Consider the following 20,562-nt stretch of genomic DNA (forward strand, 5'->3'; position numbering starts at 1 on the left):
GACAGGTTGTCACAAACCAACAGTTTAGTCAAATTATCGAAACCACTTTATTAGGAGTTAGAAATCAAGTGAGCACACCCAGTTCCTGAAACGGTCCAGTACTCACCAGTACTGAGTAGAATGCCCCCTTTTGTACTTTCACTGTTTGTGTTTTGTCTTCCAAATAATTGTGGCTAACCTGGGTCAGGTTTCTTGCCACGTCGTACTTTATTTTTTTTATGATGTTGCTGCATTGCCAGAAATTGTTATTATTATTAACATGAATGAAAATAAGACCCGTGTTGTGTTAAACTGGAATTATCCTTTTTACGTTGCTTCTGATTAAGTCCCTGAGTCTCCCAGAAGAAACAGCAGTTGGACTTCTGAACGCACAGTTACATGCTTCCTCTCACCTCACACTGGTCACAGAGTCGTCCGGTGACACCCGGCTTGCAGTGACACACTCCTGTCCTGTCGTCGCATGAAGAAGTGCCACATTCATTGCACGCGCACTCTGCGACAGACACAGGGCACATTCAGTGATGAGAACATTAGGGTCAAATGATGTCACAAGCATGGTGGAAAGGGTTATTTTTGGACGTGCAGGGCCTCCAAGGGGATACGGTAATCCTCGATCCTGAATTGTCACCTTGGTGGTATTAGTACTTTTACTTAAAGGTGCTCTAAGAGATGTTGGGTGACGTTACTTCTTGTTGACGTTCAAAGTATTGTCAAACAAAACAGAGGCTAGCTCGCCCCTCCCTCCTCCTCATCCCGTCCCCTCCCCCTCCCTTCCATGCTTCCTGAAACAATCATAAAGGTGCATTGTGGAAGTAGCCTACGGCGATGGCTCAACCAAATCCTTCTTGTCGGTTATTGGCTGGAATGCTGGAAGACTGTTGGTTATTTTTGGTGTTGCAGGCAGGCTGTCTACAGAGACTGCGTATTTTTTACAGTGTGTTCAGGGGACAGGCAGCTAGCGGATAGTGAGGAGATGTTTGCTGTATGTGACAAAAAATGTTGTAGCCTAAAAAACGCGTGACATCGCTTAGAGCACCTTTAAAGGTGCAATATGTAATACTGACAGCTAGTGTTTAAAATAGTTACTGCAGTACAAATGCAAAATACTGGAGAGAGTCGTCTCCTTCGCCCCCTCCTCCCCAGACTGAAAGTTCACGGAGGTTGCCAGGCTGAAACCGCAGCATCCACAACAATGCTGCTAGACGCTTTTCTCACATAGCCAGACATTACTTCACAGCACAGCGGAGTAGCTAACGTTAGATGCTGGCTGTATTGACGGTCATAAAAGCCCGTGCTCAAGCAGAGCTCTGTACCCAACTGACAGACACACTTTTTCGGCTTTTACGGTAGGAACCGCTAAAAACACAACAACCTCGCCGTCCTCTCCACCTGACTGAACACACTTTATTGGCTTAGAATTACGGCAACGGTCCTCTCTTTCTGATTTACAGCCTCCCTCTTTTGGCTTAAAATAACTCACCATTGTCGGCTACAGCTGCTGAACGGGCTACACGTTGTAAACAGCCGTGGCCCGCTTGCCTGCTCCTCCGGTAACGTTAGCCGTTAGCAGGGTTAGCATGGCGGCATTAGCCAGGACCAGTCGGCATCACTTTACTGGCTGTATCGCAATTGTTTTTGTAAGTAACCAACTCGGTTACTAGCTATAGAATTCAATGTGAGTACACAAATGTTGAAATGACATAAAATGCCCGTCCCTTGTAGCCATGATAAATTAGCCTGAAGCTAATGCTTAGCTACCTATTCAGGAGGAAATTAGCCAACTCGGCCTCCTTTTGGTCTCTAAGCTGTCTCCATCTTTCTTGTTGAACACAGAAGCTCGTCTTAGCATCATGAGTATTTCAAGCATGGATCAAACATATCTTGAATGAAGGCGTTTACTTGTTGCCCCCACCTCTGCAGTTCTTGGCACTGATGGCGTCGCCGTAGAAACCTGGGGCACACCTCTCACAGTTGACCCCGGAGGTATTTCCCCAGCAGTGCTGGCAGTGGCCCGTCACATTGTGGCACTCGCTGAAGATCAGGTTAGGGTCAGAGTTGCTGTTACAGTCGCATCTCTTACAGGAATTGCCAATCGCCATCGGGTTGCCGTAGTAACCTGGAACACACCTGGATGGGAAAGACTGCAGATTAGGGATGTCCCGATTCGATTGGGAAGTATCGGAATCGGAGTCGATGTGGGCATTTTTTTAACTGATCGGGCATCGACAGTCACCCCGATCACCTTAATCCGATCATTTACATCAGTACATTCTACGCCATTCTAAATAGAAGTTGATTTTATACATCAGTTTTACAAAAATGCTAGCTGCACTGAGCTGAAGAAATATTTTAGTTACTTTTTTTAATTAAAGGGTAACTACTGTTTTTTTCAACATATGTTCCTATGTTTTTGTGTCTAAGTGACTGATGGGAACAACAATCTTTGACATTGGTCCAGTATTAAGTGAGATCGCTGCAGTCGGCAGCGGAAAAACAAGCTAGCCTACAATGTAAATTAATAGGGCAATTGTCCAGCTTTAGATTATTATTCTTAGTGTCTGACAACATTATGAAAGGATCCCTTTAGAGATAGACCTTTAAAACCTCTTTGTGACCTTTCTGTTTAACCAGAAACAGCTCTGAAGACGCTAACGCTAAACCCACCAGACTCCATTTAAAAAAAAGCAATACTTTTGGCGTGTATGGACCCAACATATTTTCACATGTAAATCGGTAAACTATGTGTTTATTTCAACCAAAACTAGAGTTGTGATGGTTGGAAAAGTGGAAAGACGACCCAATGTTCTTTTGGGATGAAGTCTGGAATTATGGAATTATTGTATATATAAGTATGGAATTTTGAATGACTTTTAATAATCTACAGACAAGGAGCGACTTGTTGGTTCAGCTGTTTGTTACATATGTAAGTGGCCACACCAAAATGTGATGTGGCAGCAATGGATTCTGGGGGACTGAGGCTTCCAGTGGAGAGCCAATCACCAGCCCTTGATTCACCTATCTCTGCATTCACACTTGATTCTCGACTGTTGAACACTGGTGTAAATTGATGATGTACGGAAGGACTGACGTAACTAACACAGGCACCAAGCACATAATAGGGATATTTCTGAAAGTGGCTGAACTGCAAATGGGATGTCATGTACATGTGGCCAACAGCTGGACAAGTTACAGGTGCTAAGAGAGCTCAACACAATGAAACGTATAAAAACAGGAGAAAACAGACAAAAGACAAAAAGAAAAATCGGTTACACTTTACTTGAAAGTACAACTCTACATAAGAGTGACATGACACTGTCATGAACATGTCATGAACATTATAAAAAGGTAATAAACGTTTATGACAACGCTTCTTTTAGTAAGTGTCATTCGGTTTTTGTCATGACAAGTTATGGTTAGGGTTAGGGTTACGGTTCATGTGTCATTACTGTGTCATGACAGTGTCATGTGTTCATGACAGTGTCATGTCACTCTTATGTAGATACCTTCAAGTAAAGTGTTACCGAAAAATCTTATTTTTGTGTTTGGTACTACCTGCAGTGTTTCTGGGTTTGCTGGTGCTGCATGCAGCATATTTTTGTATGAAGCCGGCGTGTTATTAAACTGCTGAACATGTTTTCTTATTTTATGTTTTTATGTTACATTTCACTGAAATTGTATATGATTTCACTTGAGTGCTTGATAAATGCTACATATGTGTTGTCAAAGTGGTACAGATAACAAATGCTACATTTGGATGAGATGGTAGATGCATAAATGGGGAAACTCTACAGAGAGACATGGCACATTTACATCTTCATCAGAATCGGTGGCTCTAAACTAAAACCTGATGAAGTGTGTTATCTCTTTTCAGCCAGTTGTTGTTGTAGGCATTGTTTTCTTGCACTAACACGTGATGTCAGTGGTTGCAGGATTTGGGTGGTTGCCAAGAGATTGGCCTGTAATCATAGCCTAGAAAATGTGTGTATGAAAGCGAAAAATGTAGTTCCTGTGTGTGTGTCCATGGAAGATACAGTGGTTGCTACATAGATACATGTTGCAGGCATTCTATGATTGCTCGCACTGTAACCTACTGCACAGTGGTTGAATGTAACTAGGTACATTTACTCAAGTACTGTACTTAAGTACAAATTTGAGGTACTTGTACTTTACTTGAGACTTTTCTTTTCTTCTTTCCGCTACATTTCAGAGAGAAATATTGTACTTTTTACTCCACTACATTCATCTGACAGCTTTAGTTACTTTACAAATATAGAATTTTGCACACAAAACACGTCGTTTATAAAATAAGATGTGTTATTATAAATTAAACTAGGCAACGATATACAGACGTAGAAGTCCAGCTGAAATGATTAGACCATTAAACACTTAGTTGATTGACAGAAGAGTTTGGATCGTTTACAGTTTCTAAAACTGGAGGATTTTTCTGCATTGAGTACTTTTACTTTTAATACTTTAAGTACCTGATGATACTTACATGCTTTTACTTAAGTAACATTTTCAATGCAGGACTTTTACTTGTAACAGAGTATTTTTACAGTGTGGTATTAGCACTTTTACTTGAGTAAAGGATCTGTATTACTTCTTCCACCGCTGCTTCTGCATGGATGCTTGTGTGAAATGGTCACGTTATTTTTTATCTATTGAGTTGTGTACACGGACACGTTTATGTCGTGGTGGTCAGCACGTAATGGGAAGCATCTATACAGAGGTTGGGTTTAGGAAAACAAGAACGAGAAATTACGTCACATACGTCACACAATCCCCGGTCTCCGGGGTGAAAGTCCTGTATTGTTTGTCCCATCCACCAACCTCGCTATGCGGATTTTCGTCCTTTCATACTACTCCCTACCGTAGTCGTGCTGTGATCACGAAAAATGCTTCCCATTGAAATACATTAGTTTTAAAAAATGTGCTGAGCACCACGAAAAAAACGACATAAATGTGTCCGTGTACACGAATCAATAGATTAAATAACGTGACCATTTCACGAACTGCCGTGAGACTGGGTTGTATATTGCCATGAAATCAGTAGTTTTTATTGAATGTGCACAGAGAGCATTATTATATAACTTCTGGACTGGTTGTTTAAAGCCTGCTCAGCACTGACCTCTCACAGAAATGACCAGCGTAGCCCTCTTGGCACTTGCAGCGCAGAATGGAACCTCCTCTGTCACAGTGCACTGCGAAGCTGGCCGGACACACAGGGGGAAAGTATTTCAGAGATTAGCCACTGCTTGCCAACATGCAGTCTTGCGGCTGCAGAAACAGGAACAGAAGGGCTTACTTATTGGAGGGGACGGAGAGGGGGCAAGCGCAGGGTCGACAGGTGTGGCGTCCATCCAGGCTGGGAGCCAGCATGTAGCCATCCTCACACATTTCACAGAAATCCCCTGTACTATGGTCCTTGCAGTTCTGAAAGGGAGATATTAAAAACAGTAATAAAAAGATCTATTGGTTATTGGTATTATACGGAAGAGGATTAGGGCCACATGTGAATAATGTAGTTGAGTTCTGAGATAACAGTCGGAAATGTGAGAATAGGTCAGAATTCTGAGTTTAAAGTCAGAATTCAGAATTCTAAGTGTAAAATCTGACTTTAAACTCAGAACTCAAATACATTTTCCACATTGGCCCTAATCCTTTTCCGTAGTATTAAAATAAAGTGAACTGAAGTGGTGTTCACTCTGATACTTCAGTGAGAGATCATAAATGTGGGGAAACTTACAAAACAAACGCCAGTGATGTCTTCACAGTAGTCTGCATGGCCTTTGCAGTTACATTGCAAGCAAATGTTCTGCACACTCATGAAAAACCCCTTGGCACACACCTGCAGTGGGAACAGAAATATACATTCTTACTTAAGTAGAACAGCAGTATAAGCCAGCGACTTCAGTTTGAAGTCTTCTAAACCACAAGAGCCCTGTAAACTGCACGCATATTCTGTCCTTCATCGTTCTCAGTGAAGACGCTCATGTTGAGTAAAATGCCCGTGCTCCTTTTGAAATCAGGGAGTGAAAGTCTTTCGCGCACCTTTGGCGTTTGTCCAAAGATGGTTGCAGAAGAGGAAAGTTCACGGAGGGTCCAAATCATCTTACCCTATCCTAACCCTGACCCATTCATCTGGGGAGCATGAATGTGCTCAGGGAATGTCAAAACAAACTAGATTAGGATATTACAACGGGAAGAGTGGAAAGGTCAGGGGATTACCCACATTTTTTAAATCCACATGTTGATTTGGCTTGTACCTTTTAATACTATTAATGTGAGTAATATTCGGGTGGCTGGTGGCATGGAGGTAGAATGGTCACCCCATAACCGCAAGGTTGGCAGATCAAACCCAGGCTCCTCCGGCCAAATGTCAAAGTGTCACTGACCAAGACCCTGAACCCCAAGTTTCTCCCCGGATGCTGTATGTTCAGCTGTCTACTGCTCCTAATACTTAGAATGGGTTAAACGCAGTAAGAGAATTTCTCTACATTGTACTCTGTATATGTGACCATTACAGAGTACAGGACAGAATTGGAGGCAGACTGAACCATGGGCTAACCAACATCCCCATCATTAGGTCCCACTCGTAGCTGGCAAAGATACTGCAGTGAAAGCTTGACTGTTTGGCTAAAGACCATCCAGTCAATCATTCAGTGACTAATTGAAAAAGCAGATACCAGGAATCACTTAAACTACGGTTTTCTCTCATCTGCGGCGTACATTTGGATTCGGGCTGCACGATATGAGGAATATTTGCAATGTGCGATAACGATATTACTTGCGATATATAAACAGATATTAAAATGTACTCAGTTCTGAGAATTGAACAAATCGAACATTGAATTGAGTATAAAAGGCACCACTATAAAAAAGAATGAGCTGCAATAAAAGTGCAGTTTTCGAACATCTCTGAGTGTCTTTCTCTGTTTCGCGATATGTCGCAACCTTTCTCGATGTGTTTATTGCGCCAGTTGATATCACAATGAGGATAAAAAAAATGATGTATTGTGCAGCCCCTAATTTGGATAAAAATCAAGTAAATTCAAGTCAGGTGTAGTCCAAACTCACATACACTGTCTCAGTAGGTTTATAGGCTTATAACATCAACTGTTCCTGAGTCAGCCTGAGCTCTGTAAGAGTTCTTATGGAATTGATTTATTATCCAGGTTATTATTATATCTAATTTCTATATTGTGTAACAGGGGGTGTGGGTGACAGAGGGTGAGCAAGCTGTCTGTATATGTATTTGCAGTGTGTGTTTTTGTTATGTAATGCTGTTTTGTTTGTATGTATTTTATAACTACAGTACCAGTCAGAAGTTTGGACACACTTTCCGTGTCCAAACTTCTGACTGCTACTGTATGTATTTGTGTTTATAGGACCCCCTCGAAAAGGAATGGGGCTAATGGGGAAGGAAATAATCCTCATATCACATAAGGAAAAAAATGGAACCTAATGGGAGAGGCAATTCAAAGATAGATTGCTTTTTTCTCAAGCAGATAGGGATGCAAAATGAAACCAAGAGCATACTGCAGCATTCATGATCAAGTAATGTATTATGTATATAATATTGTATTTCCAATATTAACACAGTTACAGTTCAACCCTTGGTATTGCAAATCTCAGCCTCAACTATGAATGAAAGTATGTTTTTTTTCTTAATCCATGGTACAACCTCCTAACATGGTTATTCTCATTAACATTGTCACTCATTTTAATGCGTGATATTGGATGGGAATTTGATCTTTAAGAAAGACCATAAAAAAAAAAACAAGTGACAAATTGGAGACATATCAGAAACTGTCCCTCTGTGGACTCATCTAAGATATTAATGCATGCTACGATCCTTTCCTATACTGTATATCCTATTGCATTACATGCTGGGGACAGGCTGGAGAAACAGCCATAAGACCTCTGGAGTCCTTATACAAACAAACTAAAAACATTGGACAAAAAGACATCACATTCTCATCAGTGTAGGCTACTCGAGAAATACAAAATCAGTGGAACTCCCTGCCTGACGATGTGAGGAAAACCAACTTTAAAAGGTTGTTAAAAGCTGTTCAGCTCTGTACTCACTGACCCTAATCTATATCTTATGGTCTGCATGACATGTGCTATTATATTAAGGGTGGTAGGGCTGGGCAGTATGGCTGGGGTCTTCTGTCCAGTGTAGGTCGTTTCGTGTCGGGGTGGCGATGTGTGTCCAGGGGTCGCATGTTTTCTGGTGGTTCGGCAGATTAAAGGTCTGTGTAGATTGGCCGCTTGGTTGAGCCTATTTTTGTTTGCTCCATGTTGGCGAATCGGCGCTTCTGTGGTTCGTAGCCACGTGCATGGATCGGAACGTGGAGCGTCGTCCCGGCAGCGTGGATCGGCGCAGTTGGGCCATAGGTTTTTACGCGTTGGGGGCGATTTGGAAGGGTATTTAGTGGACATTTTTGTATCGTTTTGACGATGTGTATTGTCATGTTGCCCAGCACTAATGTTTAGCTTTGTATTGTGTCTTGAATATGCTTTTTCATTTAACTTTCTACTCTGTTTTTCCTTTTTATTGTGCCGTTTTTTTTTATTTGACCTGCCAAAGGACTACAGATGTGATGTGAATGCTTAAAGTTATAATCTGGTACGATGCATCAAATGGTGACATTTATGTTTTAAACTGTACATGGTCCCTTTTAAATAAAATAAATAAATAAATAAAGATAGCAATCATTAAGTAGTTAATGAATAGGCCCACCTGACTGGGATTAACATTTCTTGTTGGAAAGGTGACGAGCTCAGTTACTAAGTAACTATTCCAGTTGGTAAGGATAGCAGTTAATGGAGGAACCTTGTTAGAGAAAGATAATATCATTTAAGATAAGATAAAACTTTACTAATCCCGTAAGGAAATTCTTGTGCCAGGGATTGCTCAAATTTTACAACCACAACATACATATAGAATATACATAATAATAATAATAATAATAATAATAATAATAATAGTGTAATACATGTAAAGTGTATGAGGAGTTATGTCGACAAAAAATATGTGAATATGTCGCTTATACACCTGAATAACTATCATTTTACAATCGTAATATTCCTGGTAATACTGATAACCGGTTAGCTGTTCTTTGTGCTGTGTTACTTTTCCGTTTGATTTCATTTAGGCATTGACCTTCTGCTTTCTGCATCACGTGAGCTATAAGGAAAGTCCTCTGAAAGGCAGCAGCTACCTCCCATTTACAGTATGTGATTCTAAAACCTGCATCCTGTCTGATGTTTGTTCACCACGGTTTTTCAGGATGGTGTTATGTCAGAGTTCAGAGCCCACCCCCCCCAACACATGCACGCACGGACGCACGGACACACACACACACACACACACACACACACAGAGCCCTTTGAACATCTTTGAACATTTGAAGCAGCAGCACCATTCATGAGGCCTACTGTACAATAGCAGTCTGTAAGAACTTCATAGCTTGACCTCCTTGTTCCGCTCAGTTAACTGGACATTGATGCATCCAGAACAGCCAGAAGATGGAACATTCCACAGACAAACAGTACTGCATGCCTACTTATGAGTCACATTTTCCTTTAATTTATTAACAGATGGGCTGTGAAACAAAGACGTGCTTCTGTAGCCAGCTAATGTGAAACAACACGTGAATGGCAGCACTGATTCTTCCTGCAGATCATTTTCCTGCGGCTTTCCCTGACCCACAGTGAACACTGATACCAGACCCATACATCATTAACATGTAAACATTCAATTTGTCAACCTTTCACGTAAACAACACATCCTATGGTCGTAAATCCTAAAATGATGCAAATGATGCAAATGGGTTCGGTGCTCAGAGAAATCAGATACAAGTTTTCGCCCCACATGGTAGTCCAAGCCATTAGGAGTAATGAACCACATGTTTATGGGAAAACCACTGAGATCCCGAGCTACTTACCATTTGTAAAGCCACTTAAAAGAGTTTTGAATTGGTTCCGACCTATTAGCTGTGTGACAGTCTGTGATGGGTCAAACAGCTGCTCTGTGTATACACAGGGGAGCACAGGGCAGAGGGTTAGAGGAGGATGCAGCAGATGGTCTTGAGGTAGGACATGGACTCCTTAGATCTTTCTCAAATGCAACAAAGGAATGCATCTCATATCTCGTATACAACCCAGCAGTTTGTGGAATAAAATTTTTTCTGCCCATGTTTGGATGACTTGGTGTCACAATCATTTGCATTTATAATTTAGGCTCCAGACCTAAATGTAGTTCAACATTTTGACGCTTAATCACTTTTTTCTAAGAGTGAGATGCAAAGATTAATACAAATAATACATTAATACAAATCCCATCTGAGTGTGAAGCTTAGGCTAACACATAGCATAGCATTAAGACTTAAAAATATGCCAACTAATCTGAAACTCATCAATTAACATGTGGTATCTTGTTAACTGGAACATAAACAGAAATTTAAGAAGGGGAATTTAGGGGTGTTGGAACTACTTTTTTAATAAACAGTTCATCCTACCCTGCTCAGAAGCAAACAGCAGACGGACATTGTTGGAGACTAGCTGGTGAACATAGTGGAGCATTTAGCAGCTAAAGAGACAGATATTTCCCTCAAGAGGTGGAGACCAAAAACATAGATAAAAGTAGTGAATTTTGAACTTACATCCTTTGGGTATTGAGACACAACTCTAAATGAATACTAATGTTGCTCTGTACCTTTGTTGTGGTGTACGGGGGTAATATTGTGTTGACAAGTTAGCCATACACACTCTAAAGCAAGTTCTTTGCCCAAACTGCTAAAGTTTTTTTTACAGAAAGCTCTCCCACTACATTGACAGTGAACTTGAAAGTAAGATGGCTGTCATAATTTGGTTTTGACTGACATGTTTGTTTGATTAGCATTGATTAGCTTAACAAATGTGCCAAACTTGTTTTTCTATCTGACAAATGTTGCTAACCTTGCTAGCCAGCACAGCATGTTGTTTATTGCTACCCCATTAATCATTCACTCAACATTTGTTCTGTTTCCACACTTTCCCTTCAAAGCTGTTAGTAGCCTTACTTTTAAATGTAGACAGAGCCAGGCTAGATGTTTCCTTCTCACTTTTTAAGCTAGGCTAACTAGTCTTTTACACTAGCCCAGTGTTTCCCTAACTTTTTACAGTCCCGTACGTACTTTTTATTTTCATGTACCATCTACGTCACTTTGTGTATGGTTTTGCATACCCCTGGCGTACCCCAGTTTGGGAACCAATGCTCTAGCCCAACTTAACACACAGACATAAAGTTGATATCAATCTTCTCATCTTACTCTCAGAAAAACAGCAAATAAATGTATTTCTGCAATCTTAAACTACTTATTTAAGACCCATTTCTCTTGGGGTAGTCCTGTAATACAACATCTGAAAGTTTGAATAGAATTTAAAACTTTGTGGTTACTTTAATAAATACCTATCATGAGAATTAAAACAATTGACATTTGCAGCCTTCTGCCAACTACTGTATGAGCACACTCAGTAATGTTAACTATTTCTGTGGCCCTCCCACTGTGCCCACTACAGTGGAGAACAAAGATGACATTCATGTTATATAGCCTCTCTCTGCTTTCATGTGAAGCTACCGCTTCTCAGTATTTATCAGTGTACTTCCTGTGTGTTGACTGAGCGTTTATAGGTTACACCATAAGGCTCTAGCTCTGCGATACAGAGCCGAACAAGCAGGTATCAAGCACAAAAACAGGATTTGGCTCTACAGATGAGTGCTGTCCAAATTCAACAAACTCTCTGGTCATGTAGCTTCAAACGTGGCCATGCCCTCTTTCTGCAGTGCGTGAGGGGGTGGGAAGCCTCTATGATACAGATGGATCTCAAGAATTATGTTGTATAAAGATAACATTTAAATGTCATGTGTTCTGTGTTTTATGTACATCTGCCTGCCGACAGAGTTTTCCCAGACTCGGAGAATTAAGTGGATTAAATGTTAAAGCTTCAAGGTTGCATCTCATTTCCGCTTTGCCTCCCAACTGGAGCTGCCTGCTGTATTTATATTGACCTTAAAGAGGGGTTCAGACACTGGAATTAGTCATGCTAACTCCTCAGGACGGAACAGATCCCGGTTCATGAGAATCTCATCCTAACTCAATAACTGTGCACAGACAGTCTGGCTGAAGGGGATGAGGCCTCCTCTCTGGGGACCCTCAACTCATAAACACATACAGTAGAAAATAAATAGTTTGAGGATTGAATACCTCTTCATTCATTTCCCCAGGATGTTTCTTTATACTGATCAGTTTTGAGAAAAGTCACTACAGAGCCAAGAATCATGGCTCTCCGGTACAGTTCTATGGGGCCAATGGACACAAATCAACCCCAAAAGCATCCAAAGGAGCCACATAATTACAGTCACAGTGTAAGGGAAAATGTCTGTAAAAGGATACAGTTGTGGTTCATCTATGGCCTGACAGCTTGTTCTACTCGTTTGCATTTGCAGGCAGCTAGCACATGTACATTATACAAGGGTGTGCAGCAAAGAATGCTGTCAACCAAGCAATCTGATTTTAGATCAAGAAATCAAGATGTTGCTCTCTGTAAAGCATTTAGAACAATTAGCTCAGAACGAGTTGATGATAACAACCCTATTGCTAGACAAGAACTTCAATATTGGTCAACTCTGCAAAAATCAAGATTAAGATAAAGAAAATGTTATTTTACGTCCAATGCCAGGGTTTTTTTAAAATGATTGCTTTCTACAAAGTCTATGCATGCAACAATGGTATGGTCAAGGTTAGGGAAAGCATGTGGTTATGGCAAATAAATGATGGTTACAGTAGTATTAGGCAACTAATACACAAAGTCAGGGCTAGGGAAAGATCACGGATATGGTTCATAAAAAAACAAACGTGCAGTTCTGTGACAGTTTCCTGCATGAAAGATGCCAAACACGCACATCCACCACTACAACTTCCACCCCCTTGTATTCTGCATTACATGAACTATGCAGATGCACTGGCTTTTGTCTTCCGCATCTCATCCAGTACATGCATCGTTTCCTGTGAATCTTTTGTGTGTTGATACACAATTTGAAATGTGGGCTGAAGGCTGAATTACCAGTAACATCTAACTGCTGTATGGAGAGGAAGGCAAATACATTGAATGACGTTTGCCTACATGCATAGCATACACATTACGAAAATGGATTTTAAATAATCAAAATCTTACATATTATTATATAACTTTAGAGCAACGCAGACAATATAAATATAATATAAATATCAGAAGATACTGTATATACTGTATATATATATTTCTGATTCTCTCTCTCTCTCTATATAAAAAGTACAATTTGATTGCCCAGTTGAAAGTTTGACCTCTAAGCTGATCCTGGAGCATACTAAGCCAAGGAAACATTGACCAGTGGTCATGTATTGCTTCAAATGCCCTTACTGTCTATTGTGCTCTCTCTTTCTCTCTCTCTGGGGTGTTGCTCAACATTTGGCAGCTGGTTTCCATTAGGGGACCTGCCAGGGAGGGGCAGGGGGTGCATGACAGTGGTGCAGACAGTAATTCAGAGACCATCTGAGCTTTAGCTCTGGGGCACGTCTGACGACACAAACACACACATGAGTAAACACAAAGCAGGACCATTGTGAAGTCCACACAGACACACAGAAGTCCTCAGAGAGCTCTGCCATAACTAATTACTCTCAAAACACTCCCAAACCTGCCTTATCTTTCACAGTTTTCACCTTAGCATTTGTGTACATGATCATCTACCTCATTACATACATACATGAGCAGGAGGTAGAAAAGGTCAGAAACTAAACATAGCATGCGCAAAATAAGATTAAACCATATCTTACTTTCAGCACCGACTGTTGCTGTTCCCCCAGCCTGGCGGCAGAAGCTGGATAGGCAATCCCTGATAGGATGCAGAGAAGGCAGGACAGGGATTTAGCAGCCATATTTGTGTGTTTGCCCAGTAGAGCACTGATCCCCCCTTTCTGTCTGTTTCTCCTGGCTGTAGGAACGTCTCTGGGCAGCTCCTCTTGCTCGGCTGCACCGTTGGCTTCACTTCTCCGCTGCTCCGACCTCCAGATGCAGCACTGTGTCTTGTCCCCGCCCGGCCAGAGTCCTGTAAAACAAACTTGTGTGGACTTCCTCCCTTTCTCTCACTCCTTCCCTCCCTGCCCTGATTCCTCTCCCCTAGCGGACTTGCCTCACCCCTGAGCCTGTGCCGAAATCACATACAGATGGGAAGGCTGAAAACTGAGAGACAGAAGGAGAGGGGGAGAGAGAGAGAGAGAGAGAGAGAGAGAGAGAGAACGACAGACAGAGAGGCAAATGAGTCACAGAGGGCTTCTGTCTCTTGAGCAGAAGGCAGGCAGACAGTCCACCCATCCAAACTGCATACCCCCCCCCCTCTGACTGGCAGAGTCAGATTGAGTGTTAGCTCCCCGTCTCCATTTGCAGGTCCGTGGCACCCTTTCACCTTGGGCTCAACAGGCAGCACCCCTCCCTCTGCACTCCCCCTCCCCTCGTTGGGCAGAGGGTCTAAAGCTTCAACACTCACTCTGCACTCGGGCAGGCAGAAAAGAAACAGCTGCTCCGATATCCCGGCCCATTCTCCAGCTCACCGCCCCAGACATGAGTTTGTTTTTCCAAGGTCAGACCATCAAAAAGCTGCTAAATTTATGAATGTTGTGTGAGACTCCAAACAGGAAGAGCCTGAGTGTAACACTTCCAGCACAAAGGATGTATTGTCAGTGGCTAAAAACAGTAGTTCCGTAAGATCTGAATAGCTGGATGCTGTGAAGGCCACATGCATGCACATGCTCAAAGCTAATGACTCCAGCACTGGTCCAAAGACTGTTGTGACTTCACCACAAAGACCATGTTGTAAGCAGTTCCAAATACGTCCAAGTTATGTCGTGCTAGCCCATAGGACCATGTGGGAGTTATATGTCTCAAGTGACCAATAAACAGGTTGTCACATTTCAGTTATGTATGGCAGAGATGTCATACAAGAACAAAACAAGGCAACAGGCCGCTCTGTATTAGGGCTGCACATATATATATATATATATATATATATATATATGAGGAAAATATGAGATTTGCGATAACGCTGTTGAACATCACGATAACGATATTACTAGCGATAATTAAACAGATATTAAAGTGTACTCAGTTCTGCTGCTTTCAGTATTATGTAGAATACAATACATTGCTGGTTGAATTTAAAACAAATGTAAGGTTATCGTTTTCAACCTTTCACGATGCGTTTATTGCGCCAATTCATATCGCGATGAAAAAAAATATATGAATATAAAACAAATTTCCATACATCACTGTTATGAGAATATTTTTACTGTTATGTGAGTTGGGTGCAACAGTTGGTGGAGCTTATACTCCAGTCTGGTGCCATTAAATCTCACGTCTTATTGTGAGGAACGTTACAGTCTCTTTGTCAGTCCACCCATCACTTAAGTCACATGCTTCATGTATGTCATCATTTATTGGCATGTTTGTTTCCATTTCATTTTGTTATTATAGATACATCAACGGTTCCACTAGCCTAGAAGTCTAGACGCATCCTAGCGGCAGCAAATGTAATTTGCAGCCAGGGTCAGTCTAGCAACTCTCCGTTGGCTTGCAAGGTGGAAAAACCAAATTCTGGTCAGGCCAATCACATCGTGTATAGAGTCGGTGGGCGGGCTTAACATCAGGACGGCAGAGTTGTGACGGTTCCGCGTGAATTCCCTGCTACTTGAAAACAAAGAAGATGGCTGCTGCTGCTGGCGAACAGCGGTCTTTGGAATCGGCTTTGGCTGCGACTCTGGAAGACTTGGAGTTCAGCTTTTCTTTGAGAAAAGAACAAAGAACGGCACTGAAGTCATTCTTAAAAAAGGAAGATGTGATCGGAGTTTTGCCTAAGGAATACGGCAAAGGTTTAATCTATCAACTAGCGTTGCTCTGGTTGGCTATGAGTGCAGAGGGACTCTGAAAGACAACCGTTTATCCCGCCCCTCGGATTGAGCCCTGCCAATGGTGAGTTCCCAGACCCAACATCTGGATGTGGGGCTGGCTTGTCAGGCTACGGTTCCACTTCAGCTAAGTGTAAAAGCTTTTTCGCCATATTTTGACTTTATTTTGTATTTTTGACAATTAGGGATTTTTTATGCGCAAATTAAAATTGAAAAAAAATAAAATATTCACTTATGGGCGGCCCCTGCATACTAAGGGTTTTGTTTGTCCCACATGATACAGTAGAAAGGAGGGGGCTTGCGTTAGATGTCTTTCTTTTATGGGTCCAGTTGTGGTGGTGGCAACTGACCAGATGGTTCAAACTCACAGTAACGGGTAGTCCTGTAACATCAGCACTCAATACCTTACCCCAAGATTTCAATGACATTGAATAGTAATTGAGGGAGTGCTATAAACACAGATGGGACCAAGTAACTGCTGATGATGGTTGGCTGCCAGGCGATCTGTACTAAGAATTCATCCACCCTGGATAACTTCTGTTTTAGCTGAAATTATTTTTTTTCTTCCATTTCTAAAATGGTAAAAACACAAAAAGAATTCTCTTTTTCATTCTGTCTAGTCTTATATTACCTGCATACTGTATGAAACTGTGGTACCATAACAAAGTTAATTGCTCCTCTTGGGAGTAACAGTAGCCTTCCGTAATTGCCCGTTGAGTCCATTCCATTGAATTCCATCCTTTATATAACACTTTCATGCCATGTAAAGGACAGAGAGGCGGCACAAACCACCAGAAAGCTGATGTTAGTCTTTGCTGAACCACAATCTGTTAACTTCACCAGCTCACTGAGACAGATAGGACTTTTTCCTTCTCCATGTTTGGCCCACTGCTCATTGGTATTCTCAGCACAAGCATGGTGTAAACACAGAGATCCCTCACATACCAGGGTCCTATTCAGTGATCTCGGAGCAGCGGTAACTCCTCTCCAAAGGGAAGAGTTTTTCCCAGGTGGTCTTCTTTGCCAGCCATATTCAGCTAGGGCCATTCATGTGATCAAAGGCCACTGCTGGGTCTGAGTGATACAGCAGGCATGGCACAGTGCAACACTGCCCTCTGAGCCAAAAGCATCTGCAGTGCTGCACTGTGAGTATCACAAGATTGTACTTAACAAGGCTTTGCCACGACCTCAGTGTGTTACTGATAATTGTCATTTTCTGTGATTTGCCTGATAATATTTTGCATATCGAAAGGGTTCATCGAAGGTTAGTTCCAGTATATAACTTCGGTCTTTTTTTTGTAATTCTCTATTGAATATAATATCACATCACTTATCATGTAATTGCTGAGATTTGGGAAAACACGCTAACATAGCTAATAAGGAGTCCTACGGTCGCAACCCTTTTGTCGGCTAAACTTAACTGTAACGGCCGCTGAATGGACTGTCATCTGGCAGTGCTCTGTACCCGGCTCACAGTCACCTTTTGTTCGGCTAAATTGAACTGTAAAGACTGCTAAACTTAACTGTCACGTGATCTGTCATCACATGGTCAACTAATTTCCTAGGATATCATACGTATTGTTGTGCATAAGTTTTCGTTCCATGTCATACAAACTAGTGACATCAATCTCAGATTACAGATCAACTTCAATTTCCCCAACTGGAAAAGCAAGGAATGAATCACATACTGTATACCTACAGTGTGACATATATCCTGGTCCAGTATGTAAGAAAAATCTGTGTCTCTAGGAAACCTACTAACAGCTAACCCACACATGACAAACACTATCACAACATTAGACATGCCTTTATGGTACCCTTGGCACTCTCTTTACCTAAAACTAATGCTATAAAGAAAACTGTCATGTATAGGGTTATGTCAAACTGGAACATTTTACCACTGCATTTAACACAGATTACAATTGAGATCAGGGAATACAATTAGCAATTAGTCAAAAAGAAATCATCTTAAACTGCATATGATAGCGGAGATGTGAATGTGGATTAATGTTGTGTTGTTTACCTAAGTACAGACACTAGTGTACACTGGTACAGTGTCTGTTGCTTACTTGTGTCAAACGTTTGTTGAGAAGGAAATGTGAAGGTATCAGTAGAACTATATTTTATTGATAATGTGGAATTATTAATGATGTAGTATTTATTTATTGTATTCACAATATGGAAGTATTAATGAAACGTAAGTCTTGCATTGACAGACCTTCCTCCACAGCGCTGCGGAGGAGGGTCTGGCTAGTCCACACAGCATTCTGGGATCGGAGAAAAACGTGCTCTGGTGTATTGGCATTTCTTTAAACCAATCACAATCGTCTTGGGTGGCACTAAGTGCCGGACGGAGCCACGGTGCCTCTGCAGAATAGTCTCGGGAAGGAACTTGTTTTGGTGGAACATGTGTACGTTCAAAAGTAGTTTTAGTCGTGCAACAGAAAACTCAGATTGGACAGATAGTCTAGCTAGCTGTCTGGATTTACCCTGCAGAGATCTGAGGAGCAGTTAACCATAGTCCTCACAAATCCAAAAATGCCAACACAAACGGCCAAAAATAGTCATCCGGTGGAATTTCCAGTGGCAACGGAACAACCCGGAAGTTGAATGTCGTGGTATAGACTAATGTAAAGTTAAATGTAAGACGCACCCTAGCGGCAGCAAATATAATTTGCAGCCAGGGTCATCTAGCAACTCTCCGTTGACTTGCGAGCTGGAACCGCGGTCTTTGGAATCGGCTTTGGCCGCGACTCTGGAAGACTTGGAGTTAAGCAGAGCAACCCGGAAGTTGAATGTCGTAGTATAGACTAATGTAAAGTTAAATGTAAGAATAGTTGTTACTACGGTAACAACTAATGGGGATCCTAAATAAATAAACTGATTTGGAAAGCAGACTGCCACTAACTCATGCTGTAGCTGTGGTTCTCCTTCAGATCAGAGCAGAAGGAGAGAGGCCGAGATGGCCGAGAGGTCGCTGAGTACAGCAGGTCAGCCCTACTCCCCTCAGCCCACGGTGTCTCCTTACGCTCTCCACACATACCAGAGAAAACTATGACCTGTGTCACAACACACACCTCCTCACTTTAATGAGAGTCAAAAAGCTCCCTGCTGGGCAGAGCGAAATCACAACTTTCAAAAGTTAAAAATAGCTGGATTGAAATACATTAAAGTGGCCATGTTATGCATAATATTTTCAGGTTCATAATTGTATTTAGAGGTTGTACCAGAATAGGTTTACATGGTTTAATTTTCAAAAAACACCATATTTTTGTTGTACTGCACATTGCTGCAGCTCCTCTTTTCACCCTGTGTTCAGGTCTCTGTTTTAGCTTTTAGCTACAGAGTGAGACATCTCACTTCTATCCCATCTTTGTTGGGAGTCGCACATGCGCAGTAGCTAGGTAAGGACTACTAGCTAGAAGCTAGCGCTGCTAGCGGTTAGCCACCTCGTTCTCAATGGCAAAACACTGCTACAACACACACGAGTTCACCCTAATCTACAAAATAAATTGTATAGAACTACTTCCATGTCCCTGTTCTGCAGGTATTCCACGCAAAGTTGGAAGTGCGCCCTCGTTTAGAAGAAGTCTCCCAGCTAATCCTGCCTTGTACTGACCGAAGTTGGAGAAACAGCTAGCTGATGTGGTATTAGCTAAAGTGGTTAGCACACACCAAATGTTTCGGCCAATGACGTAGACGGCCCTGCCGATTTTGACCAGCTGACCCGGAGACTGAAGGCAGGACACATTCAGAAACCGTATCTTACTCAGAACAGCCTGGATGGGTTTTTTCCCAAGTTTGCATTCACATTCATGCTTTAGAGATTTAGCTGACATGCTCATTCGGATGGACTTGAATGAGAGCAAAATGCTTCAATTCTTAGATCAGCAGAATCTTTAAAACACTTGTAGTAAATACAGGCCAGAGTTTAATGTCCTGCAGAACTAAAGGTTAACACTGGTTTGTTACAACTCAGGACTTTAGTAGTTTTGGCCATCATTCCTATCAGTTATAAAAACATTGTCCTTGCCAAAGTCATTGCTGAAATCTGGGAGCACTGATGTTGCTTAACAATGTCCGATGGAGCAAGAAGCACAAACAGTCAGACAATCAGACAGTAAACAAGCCAACCGTTGCGCCAGATCTAAACCACTTTATGTAGTGTTGCAAATGTTGGTAATTATCCCTCATATGTTGCAGCATTCATATACCCTGCTATGCCATGAACTACTACAACTACTATTTCTAGTCACTGTTCCATTATCTTTATTGTGACTATCATTGCCACTGTTTATCACACCCCCAACTGGCACCATCAGACACCGCCTACGAAGAGCCTGGGTCTGTCCCAGGTTTCTCCCTAAAAGGGAGTTTTTCCTCACCACTGTTGCACTAAATGCTTGCTCTTGGGGGAATTACTGGAATTGTTGGGTCTTTGTAAATTATAGAGTGTGGTCTAGACCTACTCTATCTGTAAAGTGTCTTGAGATAACTCTTGTTATGATTTGATACTATAAATAAAATGAAATTGAATTTAATTGAAATTCCCAGATCTCTGTTTTATTATTTT

At 41.7% G+C, this 20,562-nt stretch overlaps 1 protein-coding gene across 1 annotated transcript in view; it reads right to left on the bottom strand.

The window, feature by feature from the left end:
- Positions 1-14,478, bottom strand: part of lama4 (laminin, alpha 4) — a 58,082-nt gene extending 43,604 nt beyond the window's left edge. Inside the window, exons 1-6 of the mRNA XM_078274010.1 lie at positions 13,866-14,478; positions 5,747-5,848; positions 5,306-5,433; positions 5,129-5,209; positions 1,913-2,127; positions 393-493 (exon numbers count right to left, since the gene is read on the bottom strand). Of these exons, the coding sequence (XP_078130136.1) occupies positions 393-493; positions 1,913-2,127; positions 5,129-5,209; positions 5,306-5,433; positions 5,747-5,848; positions 13,866-13,967 (729 nt within the window). The 5' untranslated portion in view covers positions 13,968-14,478. The remainder of the gene's footprint in view (positions 1-392; positions 494-1,912; positions 2,128-5,128; positions 5,210-5,305; positions 5,434-5,746; positions 5,849-13,865) is intronic.
- Between the last annotated feature and the right edge of the window lie 6,084 nt (positions 14,479-20,562).

This window comes from Sander vitreus, chromosome 18, assembly GCF_031162955.1.
Source record: "Sander vitreus isolate 19-12246 chromosome 18, sanVit1, whole genome shotgun sequence".
Taxonomy (NCBI): Eukaryota; Metazoa; Chordata; class Actinopteri; order Perciformes; family Percidae; genus Sander; species Sander vitreus.